General features: G+C 30.9%; 5 protein-coding genes across 5 annotated transcripts; 1 reads left to right on the top strand and 4 right to left on the bottom strand.

Moving 5' to 3' along the window:
- Nucleotides 1-30: 30 nt before the first annotated feature.
- On the bottom strand, nt 31-1392 carry BX663DRAFT_431771 (phosphatase 2C-like domain-containing protein; the record flags this gene model as incomplete). The annotated part of the gene is made up of 5 exons (XM_051522882.1): nt 31-575; nt 657-881; nt 931-1062; nt 1118-1198; nt 1290-1392. 5 exons carry the CDS (start codon nt 1390-1392, stop codon nt 31-33), a joined length of 1086 nt encoding a protein of 361 aa, XP_051384246.1.
- Nucleotides 1393-3135: 1743 nt separating this feature from the next.
- On the bottom strand, nt 3136-4960 carry BX663DRAFT_451918 (uncharacterized protein). Its single transcript, XM_051523769.1, has 4 exons — nt 4859-4960; nt 4625-4743; nt 3295-4567; nt 3136-3240 (listed from the first exon to the last, which is right to left on the bottom strand). Exons 1-4 carry the CDS (start codon nt 4931-4933, stop codon nt 3238-3240), a joined length of 1470 nt encoding a protein of 489 aa, XP_051384245.1. The 5' UTR covers nt 4934-4960; the 3' UTR covers nt 3136-3237.
- Nucleotides 4961-5037: 77 nt separating this feature from the next.
- On the bottom strand, nt 5038-8375 carry BX663DRAFT_530391 (chitin synthase III catalytic subunit-domain-containing protein; the record flags this gene model as incomplete). Its single annotated transcript, XM_051530315.1, has 6 exons — nt 5038-5583; nt 5642-5752; nt 5902-6005; nt 6068-6148; nt 6220-6344; nt 7312-8375. 6 exons carry the CDS (start codon nt 8373-8375, stop codon nt 5038-5040), a joined length of 2031 nt encoding a protein of 676 aa, XP_051384244.1.
- A 234-nt stretch (nt 8376-8609) lies between these two features.
- BX663DRAFT_541949 (BRO1-like domain-containing protein) lies at nt 8610-11851 on the bottom strand (the record flags this gene model as incomplete). The annotated part of the gene is made up of 3 exons (XM_051530797.1): nt 11535-11851; nt 9754-11416; nt 8610-9662 (listed from the first exon to the last, which is right to left on the bottom strand). Exons 1-3 carry the CDS (start codon nt 11813-11815, stop codon nt 8610-8612), a joined length of 2997 nt encoding a protein of 998 aa, XP_051384243.1. The 5' UTR covers nt 11816-11851.
- A 3850-nt stretch (nt 11852-15701) lies between these two features.
- Nucleotides 15702-17192, top strand: BX663DRAFT_470269 (uncharacterized protein). The gene is made up of 8 exons (XM_051524124.1): nt 15702-15747; nt 15807-15860; nt 15962-16009; nt 16136-16141; nt 16219-16305; nt 16365-16685; nt 16745-16918; nt 16993-17192. Exons 1-8 carry the CDS (start codon nt 15744-15746, stop codon nt 17178-17180), a joined length of 882 nt encoding a protein of 293 aa, XP_051384242.1. The 5' UTR covers nt 15702-15743; the 3' UTR covers nt 17181-17192.
- Nucleotides 17193-17283: the final 91 nt, after the last annotated feature.

Here is a 17283-nt window from a genome sequence, read left to right as displayed (position 1 = left end):
TAAACAAATGTATACATGTATGTATATACGTTATTTTGTAGAAGCAGCAGTTGTCGCTGTTGATGACGGTGCTGTAGAGGAAGATAACACAATAGGAGACACGTTATTATCTGTGTTTATATTTTCTTTGACTGTTGCTGCTGCTGCTGCTGCTGTTGCTGCTGATGTTAAAATAGTCTTTCTTGCCGGCATTTTAGGCGGTGTCTTTGAAGCCATCCAATCATACCAATCTTGAGGCTTACGTTTTCTTAAGAAAGCTATAATAATGACTGTCATATTATCGCAGCCAATACCTGTTACATTACTTTGATCTGCAAGGCAATAATCTATTAATTCTTCACAGATAGTATCTAATAGCTTATGTTCACATAATTTACAACGAATAAAATCAACCACTTGTTGATTAGATAGACAATCCCAGATGCCATCACATGCCATCACAACAAATTCATCTTGATCAGTTAATAAATGTTCAATTATATCAGGCTCTGCTGTAACTGCTTGTTGATCAGGTGTAATTTGGGTATTTGATTTAAAAACGAAATCACCAATGGCTCTAGATAAAGCTAAGCTACCTATAACAATATCAACATCTTAACCATCCTCTTTCCTTGTTTTTTTTATTTTATTTTGTTTTTTTTTTCTTCTTGATTTACCATTTACACGTCCATTTTCTACAAAGCCACCAGCTTTTCGAATTCGTTGTTCTTCTTTTGGAAGTTTTGGTTTATGATCTTGTGTTAGAGGAATGGCTTTACCATTTCTTGTACTAATGATAGCTCTAGAATCACCTGCATTACTAACATATAATACATTATTTTTTGTGAGCAGTGTGACTAATGCTGTACATCCAGAGGTATCATTATCAAATCTATTGTCTACTCTATTGTTTAGTCTATACATACATATAATGGCTGTGATAATAGTTACCTTTCTTTAAATCTTCATCAATACCATAATATCCACTTCGAATTGCATCCCTGTAACGGCCTTTGTCAAATGCTGCATTATTCATAATTTTCTTATAAAGCTCTGTGCCACAATATTTGGCTACCGCATCACCTATGCATCTATGTTTAAGATTGTGAGTTACACTAAATGATAGTTCACTATGTACCTCCATGGCCATCAAACACAGCAAAAAAACTTGCACCTGTATTTGCATATGATGTGATAATTGTGTGTGCATCTTCCATATCTATTAAAACAAAAACAAAAAAAAACAAAAAAAAAAAAGGTGCATTTTAAACAAATAAGTCATTTTGAAACTACAATTATAAAGAATTTACTTGTTCTCCATCCCTGCATACACGAAGATCCATACATGACACGTTTGTCATTTCCCTGAGAAGACTTTTTTTCTGTAATTGGTTCTGATAATGTTTGTCCCATTTTGATACAATTAGCTTTTTTTTTTTCTTTTCTTTTTTAAATTCTTATATAAATGAATAAATAAATAAATAGGAAAAAAAAAGACGAAAACAAATAATAATAGGGAAAAAAAAAAAAAAGTACACTAAAAATTGAATTGTTTTAAAACTTTGCTTTAATATGAAAATCCTTTTATAGATTAAAATACAGACTCTTTCTTTTTATATCATTATTATTGATAAAAGCACCTTTAATAAGCGTATTTGTGTTAATTATTTGCTTTCAAAAGTAAATTATGTAAATTAGAAAATACAAGATTTACTCTTTTTGGTGGAATAAGGACAACAACTCATTCCTATTCCCTCTTTTATAACAGCAAGACTCTTTTTTCTTTTTTTTCTTTTTTTCAAAAAATAAAATAAAAAAAAATAGGATGAATAGTTTTCATTTTATATAAATTAGAACTTCTTTAAAGTTTTTTTCTTCTTCTTTTTATTTATTCGATATAGAAATCTACACTAAGAAAAAAAAATAAAAAAAAGGCGAGACAACAAGAGCCTTCTGTTTTAAAAGAAATTACCTCATCTTTTTTACTTTTTTTATAATACAAAAAGGTAATTATTTTTGTATCGTTTATTTCGAATAGACAAGTAGTAAGTAAAAAAAAATACTTTCCTTGCATCAATAATTTCTATAGTTTCATAAATAGCGACAATAACACTCATTTAAGGCCAGGATAGAGCATACACTGGATATCTATTATTACAAACTTTTTATATACTGTAAAGTGAGCCCTAAAAAAATCATCACTTTTTTTTTCCTTAAAAAAGACATATAAAGGCAATGAATAGTTTGTAATGTATTAAATGTCCTCTACCTTTCACCAAAGTAGTAGTGACTGATTTTTAGCATAAAAATTGACAATAACTCAGCAATATAGTTGATTGGTGGACTAATCAATATGCTTTAAAGGTTGAATTTAATTACAGTCATTCTATCCCAACGCCGCATTTCAAATCAGAAAAGGATAGTCCAAGATGACGGCCTCCAAATAAGATCATATCCACTTACAAAGTTACAATAAATTTGCTGTAGATTGAATGAGATGTGTAGTAAAATTGTTATACATGTATAAAATATAGACTTGGTATCATTTATCAGACATGTATAATATCTGATTCTTTTTTCATTTTATTTCCCTCTCTCTCTCTCTTTCTTTCTTTCCTCTCTTTGAATTATTATATCAACATACATGCCTAATAATAATTCTAAAATAAGAGTAAAGAAAGATCAAAAATGGAAATCAATATCTCCAGTATCAAATGTGTCTTTTAAAGAAGAAGAGACGATAACGAAACACGCCACTTGTTCACGACAAGATGTGATAAGGAGACAGAATAAACTTACGACATTTATACCCAGAAGAAAGACGATGATCAAACAATATCATCATCTTTTAACTTTACATGGATTAGATCATGATGCTCTTTATCGTCGTCTCATTTATGAAGATTCCAAATTAGATCAAGAAGTAACTCATCTTCGTTGGACCTATGGCTTTCGTTTTTGTGCCTATTTTATCTTGAAGGGGAATCGTAAAGTGGCTAGAAATCAGATATTAATAGGCAATGATCATCATAATGGACACACACAAAAAGTTATAAACTTAAACCAATTTCCAGGCTTAAGCAGTTATCTCTTTAATCAAAAGAAAAATCATCGATTTGTTATCTCTTGGAGCCTCTCCTTGACGAAAACGCAATTCAATAATGAGAAAGTAATGTTTTATTATATGCTATATTCATATATGATTTATTTTCCAAAATAAAATAAAATACAATGATGATGATACTACCACTACTACTACTACTAATAAATTATTAATTTCTCCACTCGTACATATTTACATCTAATTAAATTTACCTCCATATCTGCTAACATTTGTTGTATCTTAGCTGCCCCCTTTGATGCTACCTTCAAAAATTTTTTCGATACAGAAGAATTACGTTGCTGAGATGAGGGTCTACCAAAGTATTGATCTGAGGAAATACTATGTGATCCTTGAAACTGGGCTAATCGAGCTGGACTACTACTACTACTACTTGCCATCTTTTCTTCTTCTCGACCAAAGTATTGATCAGAGGAAATGGACTTTGCATTACCAAATTTATTACGAGCATAATACTCTTCATCTTCCTCTTCCACTTCCTGCTTTTTTTTACCCTCACTTTGAAGTTTCATCATTCCCAATCGCTCCTCTTGATCATCTTTCCCTTTCTCTTCTGCTGGTTTATAGACAAGTCGAGATGATGTTGGCTTTGGTAATTTTGGTATCACTCCATCTTTTCCATTTTCTGTCATCTTTCTCAGCATAAAATTTCGACTTTCTCTTCCAATCTCTTCTTCTCTCAATCCTTCTTCTCTCCATCTTTCTTCTTTTAATGCTAGCTCTGTTTGTTGTTGGAATACATCCCCTTTTACTCTACGTACCCCTAGTTTATGCTGATGTCCTGATTTTTTCGTTGTGGGCGCTTTGTACTGTATCGGTCGCTTTGGTGTTTCCTTTAGATTTGTCTTTTTTTCAAATTGATCAAAGAAATCATCAATGGCTTTGTTGTTGTTGTTGTTAGAAGAAGAAGGGTGATCTTCTTTTGTTATCGAGTTTGCATTGACAATGGATGTCGAATTAGAAGAAAACAAGAGGTCATCTATCACTGGATGATTGTTTGAAGTCACAGTAGACAAAAGATCATCAAAAACCGAACTATGTGTAGGATTCGTCTGCGTGGATACTACGTGTTCTTCAAATAGAGATGAAGTAGTCATGGGCTGAGACGAGTTTTTAAATACATCTAAATCATCAAAGACATTTGTCTTTTTCAAAACGGGAGATGCTAAAGTATTTAATTCTTCATCAAGAAGAGAAATGGGAGTTGTCGATGGTTGAGATGGTTCAAGATGAATGAGATCATTTTGTGGCTGAGGATCTTGTTGTTGTTGCTCTTGTGACAACTCTTCTTGATGAGCTCTTTTCCGTAATTTATGCTTATATGATAAAGCAGTTTTACTTGTATATTTTGACTTTAAATCCTTCATATTAACTACTGTTTCACCCAGGGCTTCACGAGCATTTGCATTTCCACCTAATATCATGGTATTTAATTGCTGGCGTGTCCAGCCATCTAAAATGGTTGACCTGTTTGTTTATTAGACAAGAGATGAATATATATATATAAAAACTCCTCCTATTTACTTGACAAAACTAATATGAACACCTAAACTTCTATGAATAGCAGCACATTCTTGACAAATAAATATACCAAAATCAAGTGAAGTCCAAGTAGGTCCTTTTGAATTACAGTCAAAGCAATTCTATACATTTATAAAAAAAAAAAAAAAAAAAAAAAAAAAAAAAATTAATTAATTGAAAATTTAGAAAAGTTCCTTTTTTTTTTTTTTTGTTTCTTTCTTTCTTTCTTTCTTTTACTTTATTAAATTTCTTTTGTAATAATGTTTTAAATGTATTTGATATTTCGATTTTAGTTAATTGTTGCTGATTCATAATTATTGTAAATAAATAAATAAAATAAAGGGGCTGTTGTATTATTATTATTATTTTTATTACATAATAATACAACCTATTTTTATTTTAAAAATCAGATTAATTTAATATGGGTATTGTTGTTGAGGATAGTGTTGTTGACCACCGCCATATTGTTGTTGTTGCTGCTGCTGCTGCTGATGTTGATAATTTTGAGCCAATTCATCCTCAGCCAATAACTCTTTTACTTCCCAAACATTCTGTTTTGCTCCTACAGAGAACTCAAGGTCTTCTTTAGTAATCGAATCCCAATATTTATAGACCATCATCACCGCTAATAAAGTACATATAGAACCAAAGAATAGACCATCAATATAATGCTTAATTTGGTCACAAATGATAACAGAAAAGATGTAAAGAATCACTTGTCCAATTACAAAAAAGGCTGTACCAAATAAGATATCTCCTAACGGCCATCGATCATCTAATGTATTCACAACCAAGATAATTTGTGATATCACATAAATAATGAAGGCTACACCATTAATAATAAAATAAAACGCCCAAAGTGCACTAGGCGAAGTATACGTGAAGGGACCAATTTGTTTAAAAGTAGCAATAGCAATAAATCCAACTAGTAAAAATATAACAAATGAACTAATACGAATCGACTAAATAAAATGTTAAAAGTTTGATTTTTTGTTTGTTTTTTATCAAATTCATCTTTACCCAAAGTGATAAAGGTGTACCATCTTCAGCAAACTGAAATCCAACGAATCCATTCAATAATAAGCACCAAAATGTTGCACATATTAATCCGATATGAACAGCTGTAAACCACTAAAAAGCAAAAAAAAAAAAAAAAAAAAAAAAAAAAAAAAAAAAAAAGAAAAAAAAAAGAGAGAGAGAGAGAAAGAATTCATTATTAATAACATGTAGAAACTCCCCCTCCTCCTCCTCCTCGCCTTATTCTATTCTATTCTATTTACGGGATAAACAGGTGAAGAAGTAGGTATAATCCCAGTCACAAGTAACATTTCAAGAAAGGTTGTAATCATGTATAAATAAAAAAACATAACAATCTCTTTTCTACCTAAGATAATAAAGAAGATGAGACACACACACCAAAATAAAGTAAACTAAAACACTATTTACCAACTGCAGTGTATTTGGATCGAATATGATAAATCATAATAGCAGTCATGATAATAGCAACAATATCGATAACCAAGGTAGCTAATATAGACTCGTTTAGTAAGTAGTAGATAGAAAGAAAGAATAAAGAGGTTCGATTCATTTGTTATTACCAGGTTGAAAAATTAAGTTTCCTGCTAAATCAATATTACGAGAATAGCAGACTGGCTCAATACCATTGGCTTGTCCAATTAAAGGACAAAGTGATAAAGCCACTGTTTGACAAATGCCATTGAAGCTAAATGCTTCGAATTTATATGTTAAATCTACCATCTTGATGTTGAAGATGAAAGAAAAGGAAGAAAGGAGGAGAACAAAATAATAATAATAATAATAAAAAGAGTAATAATAAATTTGAAAAGGAGAAAGAAAAAAAAAAAGAGGGGTAAAATGAAAGTGATAATTTTTTTATTTTCACTACTAATAATTCTTATTCATTGTTAAAATAAATAAAATTCGTTAGTTGGTAGACTATACTTTTTTTTCTTTTTTTATTTTTAAGTAATGTCTTGTAAAACAAACTATTATTTAACTCTTCTTTCAAAGCATAAAGGAACCAGACCAGACTAAAAAAAAATAAAAAAAATTGACTTTGAAATAAATAAGGGCAAAATTTAAATACATAGTCATAATGTCTATTTTCACGAGGAACTGTCTAGAATTCTAATCATGTTTCTAATTTATATTTATGTGTAACCAGATCTTCTTTGATTACTTGTAAAAAAAAAATAATGAATACGAAAAGGGAACCTTATGTGTTGTACGAGAATATGATTAGAAGAGAGAGAAGTCTTGTGATAGTATTTTTTTTTTCCATTAACATTTTATTTATAAATACATATACTGTACAATGCCAAAGTCGATTCATCTTCAAATTTGCATATCTCAGCGCATATTCAGTAAACCCGGCTTTTTAGCATTCTCGATACTTTTTTTTTTTTTGAAAAAAAAAAATAGATATCGAGTTTATTTTTCTCGATAATAATCATGAGAGGGAGCGTATAAACAGCTCAAAAGTTACTTCTTAACCGGAAACTAATTCACTTTAAAAATTATACGCTAACGTCGTCACGATTTATCTTGCTTTAGAAAAAAAAAAAAACAAGACAAAAAATTTTTTTATTCAGATTTCTTTATTCCTATTGATTTTGGACCAACTTGTGGTTTTTTTTTTCCTCTTTTCCTTTTTATATATTTAAATATACCAAAGACCAAATTTTTGTAAATCCTTCTTTTTGTTATCTCCTTTACGATAATTGGCATGAACAATCATTGGATTTAAACCAAACTTGGTAGGCATCTCTCTGTCAAAATAAAATCTACCATGTGGGAATAACATTAAATCGAGTAAAGCAATTGTACTTGTTTGATAATTTAAATTGATATCATCTAGAACTCGATTCATAGCTCTTTGTTGAGTCACCTCTGGCTTCTTATTCTGTTCTGTATCTTGAATGTAAATGGATTCTTCTAATATACGCTTGTTTGTATTCGTTGGTCGCATGACATAAAATCCTGAATTAATGATCCTTTGTTCTGTCTCCTGCGAAAATAATGTCTCTGTCTCCTTTCTTGAATTCAATTTCATAACAAGATAATCATAGACAGAAGGTGATGTAAAGACGATATCTACATCTGAAAACCAGACTGTCACATTCGTATACAATAGACGTTCAACTACTAATGACTTGGCATGGGTAATGGGTGTGTAACCTGAAGATAACCAAGCTTCAAATTTATCTGATAATTGCTTATGAAACCATTCTGTAGGGATCAAGATAACATGCTTATCATAGCCTGCTTCCTTTAATGTCTTTACTATCTCTTTATCAATGGCGAAAACAAGGAATTTATCGTCGAGTCCACAGTTCTTGAGTGACATGATCCAATTCAATGTATATTCTGCCATCCCTTGATTGGCTACTGCTGTTAATAGAATGCGATCTTGATGTCGAATGGATGTTTTATGATTACTATTTGCAATACGTACATTGTATGCTATCGCTTTCTCAATCTCTTCACTCAATCGTCCCCATTCTTTCTTTGGTTTCCAATTCTTAGCATTCGTACTGAGCTCGGTCGTTAACGGAACAAGATCTTCTTCTTCAGGTAAATCTTCACTTGGCATCACTGACAACGTCTTTTCATCTGTTATCATTACTGATCTTGATTCAGTAGGTATCATATTGAATAACAGTGCAAATAATGATATTGAAAACACGATTATCAATAACATGCTTAATATCTTACTTCTTTTAATTCTTTCCATCTTTTTATTTATTTTTTTATTTATTTTTTTATTTATTTTTTTATTTATTTTTTTAATAAGAAAGAAATATGTAACAGAATGGAAAATACACACAAACACACACATTTACATAATTTATACCTTTGGCTGTGTAACAATAATAATGGTTATGTCATTTTAACTTGCTATAATTTCTTGTTTTTTTATTATTATTATTATTTACAAGAGACGGAATACAAGTATTATTATTATTATTTAATCCAATAGATTTCCTGGTGGTTTTTGTGGCTGTGGCTGTGGCTGTAGCTGTGGCTGCTGCTGCTGCTGCTGCCATTGAGGTTGCTGCCATGGGGGGTACCCTTGCTGTTGCTGAGGTGGACGAGTAGGAAAATGTGGCTGTTGTGGAGGATATGGAGGTGATTGTATATTTGATGGATGACTATAATAAGGTTGTTGTTGTTGCTGGTATTGAGGTTGTGGCTGAGGAGAATAACCAGTAGGAGGTTGTGGCTGATAAGGTTGTTGATGATTATACATCACTGGATGTGAAGGAGGAGGTATTGTCTGCATCTGTGTTTGAGGTACTTGTTGTTGGAAACCATAGGAAGGTTGTTGGTGAATAGGAGTTGTACTATACATACCATAAGGAGTAGACGGTTGCTGCTGCTGCTGTTGTTGAATAAATGCTTGAGGCTTTGGAGGAGGAGTTGGCGTATAATGAGTTTGGTAGGGCGCATTAGGTTCATGAATGGACAGATGGCGTGCTTGATGTGTTAATTGAGATAGACTGCTAGATGAAGAATGGGTCTGAAGTGGTGGGAGGGGTGGAGCAGTGGCATATTTATTTAGAGTCTCACGAAGCAGTTGTTGTTCACGTGCACTTTTATTATTTTGAATACTTTCAATCAAACGATTTCTTTCATTTGTTCTTTCTGTAATAAAACGTTGAATATTGCGTTGCAAAGTTTCAATTGTATCTTGCATGCTTGAATAGAATTGAATTCCCTTACTTAAGCCTTCCCTGATTTCATTATATATCGAATTAGCTTCACTAAAATCAGCTGTCAAATTACGACGTAATCTTTCCGCTTTATCATATTGCAACTGCAAATTGCGTGCTTCTTCACCTTCCATTAAACTTTTAAAAGCGGCTGTCAACTCCTTGATTACCGTTTGTTGATGTTGTATAGTGGCTGTAATACGTTGTTGATGAGGTCGATATTTTTCGAGTTCAGAGGCAAAGATGTGTTGTTCTACATTTGCCTTTTTATTCAAAATCAAAATTTGAGAAATATCATCTTGCATTGTCTTCATAAAATAAATAAAATGTTTAACTTTTTTTTTCTTCTTCTTCTTCTGCTACATACATAGAGAAGGATAATAGATTTATTTATTTTACCTTTTCTTTCAAATCACGAAATGTTTCGTCTCGATCACTTTCAATCTTTCGTAATTTCTCAATAATTTTTTCAATATGATTCACTTGTTCTTCTAAATGGCTTGCTGCTTCCTTTTCAGTTCCTAAATCAATATCAAGTAGATTTGCCTTGTTTTCCTTTTGTTTATCATTAGGTAAAATAGAAATAATAGCCTGAGTATAAGCCTTTTCAAGATCACGTCCTTGACTACCTTGTTTCAAGATATCAATGTTATATCGAGCAGATTCATATCTACTAATGAGCTGATTATCAGATTGAGAAGCACCCTCTAATGTGCGTCGATGATTGGTAATATCATGTCTAAATTCACTTGTAAGTGAGCTCGAAGGTGTCTGTGTCCAATCATCTCCGTATTGAACTCTATTTTGTTCACAGTCTCTCATCTCTGTGTCTAGTTTTAAACTTGCTTCATCCAATAATTGTTTAGCCCTGGTTTTTAAAGTTGTTAGAGTATGAATCAAGTCAGTCACTTGACTACGACGTTCTTCTACAGCAATATGATCAGCCCATGTTGTCACTTCAGATGGTGGTATTGCATAATGATCTAAAAGGGAATTGACACTCTCTCTTAAAAGCGATTTCTGTTGTTGTTGTTGTTGTTGCTGATGCTGATACTTAAATTTTGCAAGTGAACCAGGTAATTTCATATAATCTAATGAAGCATTTAATTCAGCCTTGGCAATATCACATCGTTCACTCTCAGAACGAAGCAATTTAGCAATTTCTTCTGAATAAAGAGAGGCACTCTCATGAACACTAAGCGGGATCAATTTAGCAAAGATATCGGCTCCAATGACCTTTTTCATTTCATCAGGTCCATAAAGTTCAGCAATGGGAATGGGTTTAATCGCCTTAAGACGATCGATAGGAGTCAAGATAGATTCTTGAGGTACGTTTTCATGATAAATCATATCATTATCTCTTGTTGCCATCGTTAATTTCTCTGTACAAGTAGCACTTTTATTTTTACAGAGTTCTTGAATAGCGGCGCCAGCATCAGTAGGAATAGTTCCATTCGCATGATTAGAGGAGAGGAATGCGGATGTTAAAGTATTTGTTAACTTGAGGGCCTCCCTTGCAGCAGACTCCGCCGCAGCATAACGAGCTACTGATTCACCATATTTACCTTCTGCTTCACATGCGGCCGCCTTATGTTCCTGAGCAGTAGCCGCATAGTATTTTTGTTTCACTTGACAAAGCGTTATCCAGGATTTATCTAAGCCTACACCTCGTGTAAGGGCATCTCCAAGACCATCTACTAAATTACCATAGACCCAAGCTGTATGACTTGCCAACTTGGCAATCAACCCATCCTTGGACTTTTCACGAATACTACTTTCTAAAAAGCATTCCTGTGCTTGTGCCAACATAAGCTCTGACAACATATTGACCGTCTCTCTACTAAGGTCCTCTGAAGGTGCATGTAAAAAATTATCATTAATGTATTGAAACATTCCTGAGGAGGCTTGAAAGTAATGAAATGCTCGTTTACGACCTTCAGCTTCTGCTCTATTTTGTGAACTTGCAATGGCTGATAATGTAGCTGCTTCATTAAAAATGATACTTGCCTTTTCAAAAGCTAGAGAATATTGTGAAATTGAACGATTGTTGAATGCGTCATACCTTTAATGAGTAGTTCAAAATTATATATACACATATATGTATATATATATGTGTGTATTTATATTTATATTTATATTTAGTCACTGTAGAACGTATATCACATATACACATAACTAACCAACAAAATAATATTTTAACATGCTTTTCATCAACTGGAAAACGCAAGTCTAATAATTCTAATTGACCAAAATAACGGTAAAGCAAATCTCGGCCAGTCATGTCCTTTCCTGCACCACGAATGTCTTGACGCAATCTATTAAAAGAATGAACCTCTTCTTTATATTTTTCGGGATCATCTTGATAGACACGAGCAATATATTTTTTCAAAGGATGAATCCAATCAACATCGTCTGTTTTTTTAAGAGGTGCACTAATAAATGGTATTTGTGGTGTAGCCATTTGCTTTATGTACAAGAAAAGAAAAAAAAAAAGGGAAAAAGGAAAAAAAATAAATATATTATAGAAGGTCACGCTGTTTTCTATGTTCTGTTCAACAACGCGTGTATAAAAAAAAAAAAATCGCTGCATATATAAGACCTCTCCCACACAGTGACTGAAACAGTAGTCGTGCGCATAGAATAAAAAAAAAAAAAAAAAAAAAAAAAAAAAAAAAAAAACTTTTTGTTACATAATATTACCAATAAGAAATAAACTCCCCCCCCTTCATAAAAAAAAATGAAAAACCTTATTTATTACAATGTAATATAAAAGTAATAATATTGCAGACATATCATATTTATACGCAAAATATATATTATAGAATGATATTTTTTGTATGCTATTCATTCAATATATGAATAATACTTTCATTACGTAATCTGTCATCAAATTATGTATATATAAAAAGAAAGGCCCGTCCTTATCTTCTACCATGATTGTATATTAAAAAGAGAAAATTTTATCCTTTCCTTTCAATGGGTTTAAATACTATTTCTATTTAAAAGCTATTTCACTACAATAAACTTATTCTATCATGTCTCATTATAATATAACAATTACTGACACTAATTGACACATATCACATCATCATCATCATCATCATATTGTTTCGGTTACTGATATCTTTAATATGATTAGCTTTCTTTCCTAAACAGACATACATGACTATTGATATATATATTAAAAAAGTTGAAAAATATCATATGTCAAGTCAAATTAGTTTTATCCTATAATATTAAATACTATTCTTTATTACTTACTTCACAAATGGTCATTACTAAGCTGTTGTTGGCAGCTCATTAAAAGAAAAATGACTATTTTCATATAAACGTTTAGAACTCAGACATGCCATACAGAAAAAAAATGTATGATATCATAGTTTCCTTTTTTAGAGTCCAACATAATTGTAAGACATTAGAACTCATATAAAAAGGGTCAAAAAAAGGAAATCAAGAAAAAAAAATAAAAAAAATAAAATAAAATAAAATAAAATAAAATAAACACTAGTGTGTAATAGTTAAAAATGTCAAATTATCGTCAAAGATATACAAGAGATCAAATTATGGCTATGGCAAGATATGAATATGCACGTCAATTATGTATCTATACAAAGGCTCAATTAAAGACGAATGGTAGTGAGAGAAAAGGCAATTCTATAATAAAAGCAACTACTACTGCGCCAACAACATCTACTACTGCTGCTGTTGCTGTTGCTGCTGCTGCTACTACTACTACTGCTGCTGCTGCTGCTGCTAATATCGCTACTACTAGAGTTAATTCTAACAAACAAGAGACACAAGTTCATCTTATTGTGTAAGAATTACTTTTTTCATTTTTATTGTAAATAGTGTCTTTTTTTTTGATTTGTTGCTTTGCGAATATGTAACCTAATATACCTTTTTTAATACTTATAATAATAATCACAATAATAAAAAAAATTATATTTATATAAATATATGTACACAATACTGTATTTTAATTGGATTATTTAATTCAATTCACTGTTTCGAACTTCCTCCCGAGAAACTGGATTGGACATAACTATAAAAAAGTCAAATTTAAAATATGAGCAGCATAAAATATGCAACATACATAATAGAATAAATACATTCTTTCATAAAAAAAAAAAAAAAGGAAGGAGGGGGATATAATTTTCATTAAATTGACTTTAAATCCAGATTTGTTCTTTAGAAATCTTTCATTATTTACTCACAGGAGATCATGGTGTCATTTTTTTGTAGTAGTAGTAGTAGTAGTAGCATAGTTTACGGAATTGACTTGAAATAGTTGGTACCTTTTTGAAACAGTAAAGCGTGTGTAACAAAGTATATTTATCTCTTATTTATAACGAACAAAAAAAAATGGGATGACATTCTACTAGAAATAGCAAAATAGGGTTAAGGGTAGCTTTTATCCATAAATGCCACTTATTGGTTTATTCTTCCGTTCCTTGAAAAAAAAATGTATGTAGGTGTTAATTAACTTCATCAAAAATTTTGTTCGAAAAAAAAATGAAAAGAAATGAATAAAGAATACTAGAGTTAACTTTATTTATAAGAGAAGTTTAGTTTATTTTTTCTTAAAAAAAAATACTGCCCAACAAATTCACTTTTATATTTAAGAAGAGCTTTGCTTTATTCATAGTTGTGCAAAAGAAGAATAACAATGCTTGAAATTCAGGACATAGTATAATTTAAAGTCAGATAACACGAACTTTGATTTTAGGGAAGAAATAGGTTCTTCAGAATATTTCTTGGATATTATTTATAACCTAGTTTGTAAAATATTAAAATGGCTGTTGTAGTACGAAAATATATAAAAAGAAAGAGAAATTTTTTTCTTAGACTTTAAAGTACATTCAAGTCATAAAAATAAAATGTCATTTTTAAATGTATCCTTGTAGAATAAAACATAATGACCTATAATAACAGTTAAACAGACATTGCAAATTTTAAACCTTTAAAAGAAGATTAAAAATAAAAAAAAACGGCCAAAGTTTCTATTTTACCTCATCATTAAAGAGCTTTCTTTCAATTTCTGTTTTCAAAACAGACGAGTAACTATATGAGTGCAAAGCAAATTATCACGAATCCAGTACTGATTCATATAAAGTGACAAATAGAATTAAAATAAAGGGATTTTCATTTGTTTGAGTAGGGTAGAGTGAAGGGATATAAATCCAATTCGATCTCACTCTATCTCAACTAACCAACCAACCCTAACTGTAGGTCGTCATGCTTTTTTTTTCAAATAAATTCTCTGGTCAAAGAGGCTTATCCAAAAAACAAGAAATTATCTTTATCAGTAATTAGACAGATTTTTTTTTAATAAAATATGATATGGAGTCAAAAAATAATAATAATAACATCTCTGAATGCTTTTAACATTTGACTTCTGTCTATGTCAAGATAGCTGCCCTATGAGACCAGAAATATGCTAACTCCAGATATTTGCACTGATCAATTTAATCTATAAATTACATTATTAGCAAGGCTATGTTTATGGTAGTGAGAATGCAAGATCATGCAAAAAATATATGTGTACATATACATGTATACATAGTATTATTATTAGCATATGTGAAGTTATAAAGAACACTATTCTTCTTTTAGCAAAGACATAAAGTATATCAGCAAGGCTTGATTTATTTATATTTATTCATTCTTATATAAGAAATCATATCCAGAAAATAGGAAAGTGAATGAACTAGATCCTAGTAATAATATTAAAGTATGTGTTAACTTATTAGCACAATACCAGAGCGTTCAAGAATAGCTATGAAGAGCAAGCTATAAAACTGACTACAAATGAATGAAAAAATAAAATAAAATAAAATAAAATAGGCCTGCTATGCGTTAACAGAGAAAGAAGTTATTTACATTCATCTAGGAAAATATTAAACCAATTTCTTATCTGATTTTTTTTTATTATTTGTTTTATTTTGACCTGAATCTTTCGGTTATCAGTAGCAGTAGTAAAAGGAAAGAAACAAGAAGAAAAAAAAAAGAGCTTTAACTATAAAAATGATAGTGTTTCTTCTTACATCTAGTAGAAATGATTTTTTTTTTCATTAAACTAAATGTTTGTTATATATAAACTATGTGGTTATTATTTCCTCTTGTCTTTGACAACTATCCCTCTTCCACCTTACAAAGTTAAGATTTTTTTTTTTTTTTTTTTTTTTTTTTTTTTTTTTTTTTTTTTTTTTTTTTTACAAGCATCAATTTGATAGTCATCCATTATTTTGAAATAGCGCACAAGACTAGGAAAAAGATAAAAAAAAAAAAATCTTCAGATGAACAAAAAAAAAAAATCAGCTCAATTTTTAGGCCTTTTTTTTTTTTTTTTTTTTTTTTTTTAAATCTATATAATTAATATATTATACAATATGTGTAAGTGCTTTGACATCCTGGTTAGAGAAATGATTCACCAATAACTTATGATTTATTAGCAGGAAAAAAGAAAGCTCAAAAGATGTCATTGTCTGACTTTTTAGCAGATGACAGTAAAGTATATTAATTGTAAATAAATGTCTTAATAGTAACTTGATTAATAATGTTATATTATTTTTTCTTTTTTTCTTTTTTTCAAAAAAAAAAAAAAAAGGCAAAGGTGGTTCATGGGCTGATGATGTTGTCGATCTTCCTACTGCTCGTAAGTATTTTCTTTTCTTTTTTTTTGTGAATTAGATTAATTCATAATAAAGTATATTAAAAAAAATTTTTTTTTCTAAAAAAAAAAAAAAAAAATATCCTTGTACTCATAAATTTATCATAATAGCTGCTGGTAAAATTAAAAAAAAAAAAAACTGACTTTCAGTTTTTATATATCAAACACTTAATTTTACTTTCTCTTTTTGCTAGCCAAGGAAGATAGATTCGGCTCTCGTGGTGGTGACCGTGAAGACCGTAGATATAGCCATGACCGTAACCAAGGTGACCGTAGTTATGGTAATAAACAAGATAATATATGTATAAAAAGGAAAATAGAATTCATAGCATTGAAATAGAACGTCGCGGAGGTTTCGAACGTCGTGGAGGCTTTGAACGCCGTGAACGTGCACCTCGCGCACCTGTTGAACTTCCTACTCAACCTCCTTATACTGCTCATATTGGCAACTTGTCTTTTGATTGTAATGAAGATGATTTAAGTGATTTGTTTAATAAATTGAAAGTATCCAACATTAAGCTTATTCGTGATCGTGAAGGTGGTAGATCAAAGGGTTTTGCTTATGTTGAATTTGATGATCTTGATTCTCTCAAAGGTGCTTTAGAATTAACAAATGAACAAGTCCATGGACGTGAAATTCATATCAATGTTGCTGAGCCTCGTAAGTATATAACTGACAAACCCCACATTGATATTCAAACTTATGTTGACTCTATTTAGCCCGTGAAAAGGAACGTACTCGTCAACCTGACCGTACTGATGTTGATACATGGCGTCGTTCTGGACCTATCGAATTTAACGAACCTCCTCATCGTGGTAGTGGTTTTGGAGGTCGTGGTGGTCGCAACGATACTTGGGGTCGTGGCAATAACCGTGATAGTTTTAATAATCGTGGTAAGTTGATTGATATAGAGACATAAAGTATATGTATATAAATATATATTTAATTCACTCTTGTCCCTCTTTAGATCGTCTCTCCGAACGTCCTCGTCTTAATCTTAAGCCTCGTTCCGCTGATTCTGTATCTTCTCCCGCACCTGTTAGATCTGAGAATAGTAACAAGGTTGATCCTTTTGGTGGCGCAAAGCCTGTTGATACAGCAAGTGTTTTAGATAAAATCGAAAAGAAGCATGAAACTGATGTTAAACATGAATAAAAGCAGAACGAGAAAGAAAAAAAAAAAAAAAAGAAAAAGAAGAGAAAACTATCCATTTAGATTATGTTTAACAGCATCTGTAATAATCGTTTTTTTTTCTCTT

The sequence above is a fragment of the Cokeromyces recurvatus genome, assembly GCF_025118155.1.
Source record: "Cokeromyces recurvatus strain NRRL 2243 chromosome Unknown BX663scaffold_8, whole genome shotgun sequence".
NCBI lineage: Eukaryota > Fungi > Mucoromycota > Mucoromycetes > Mucorales > Mucoraceae > Cokeromyces > Cokeromyces recurvatus.
This window is presented reverse-complemented; position numbering and strand designations above follow the sequence as displayed.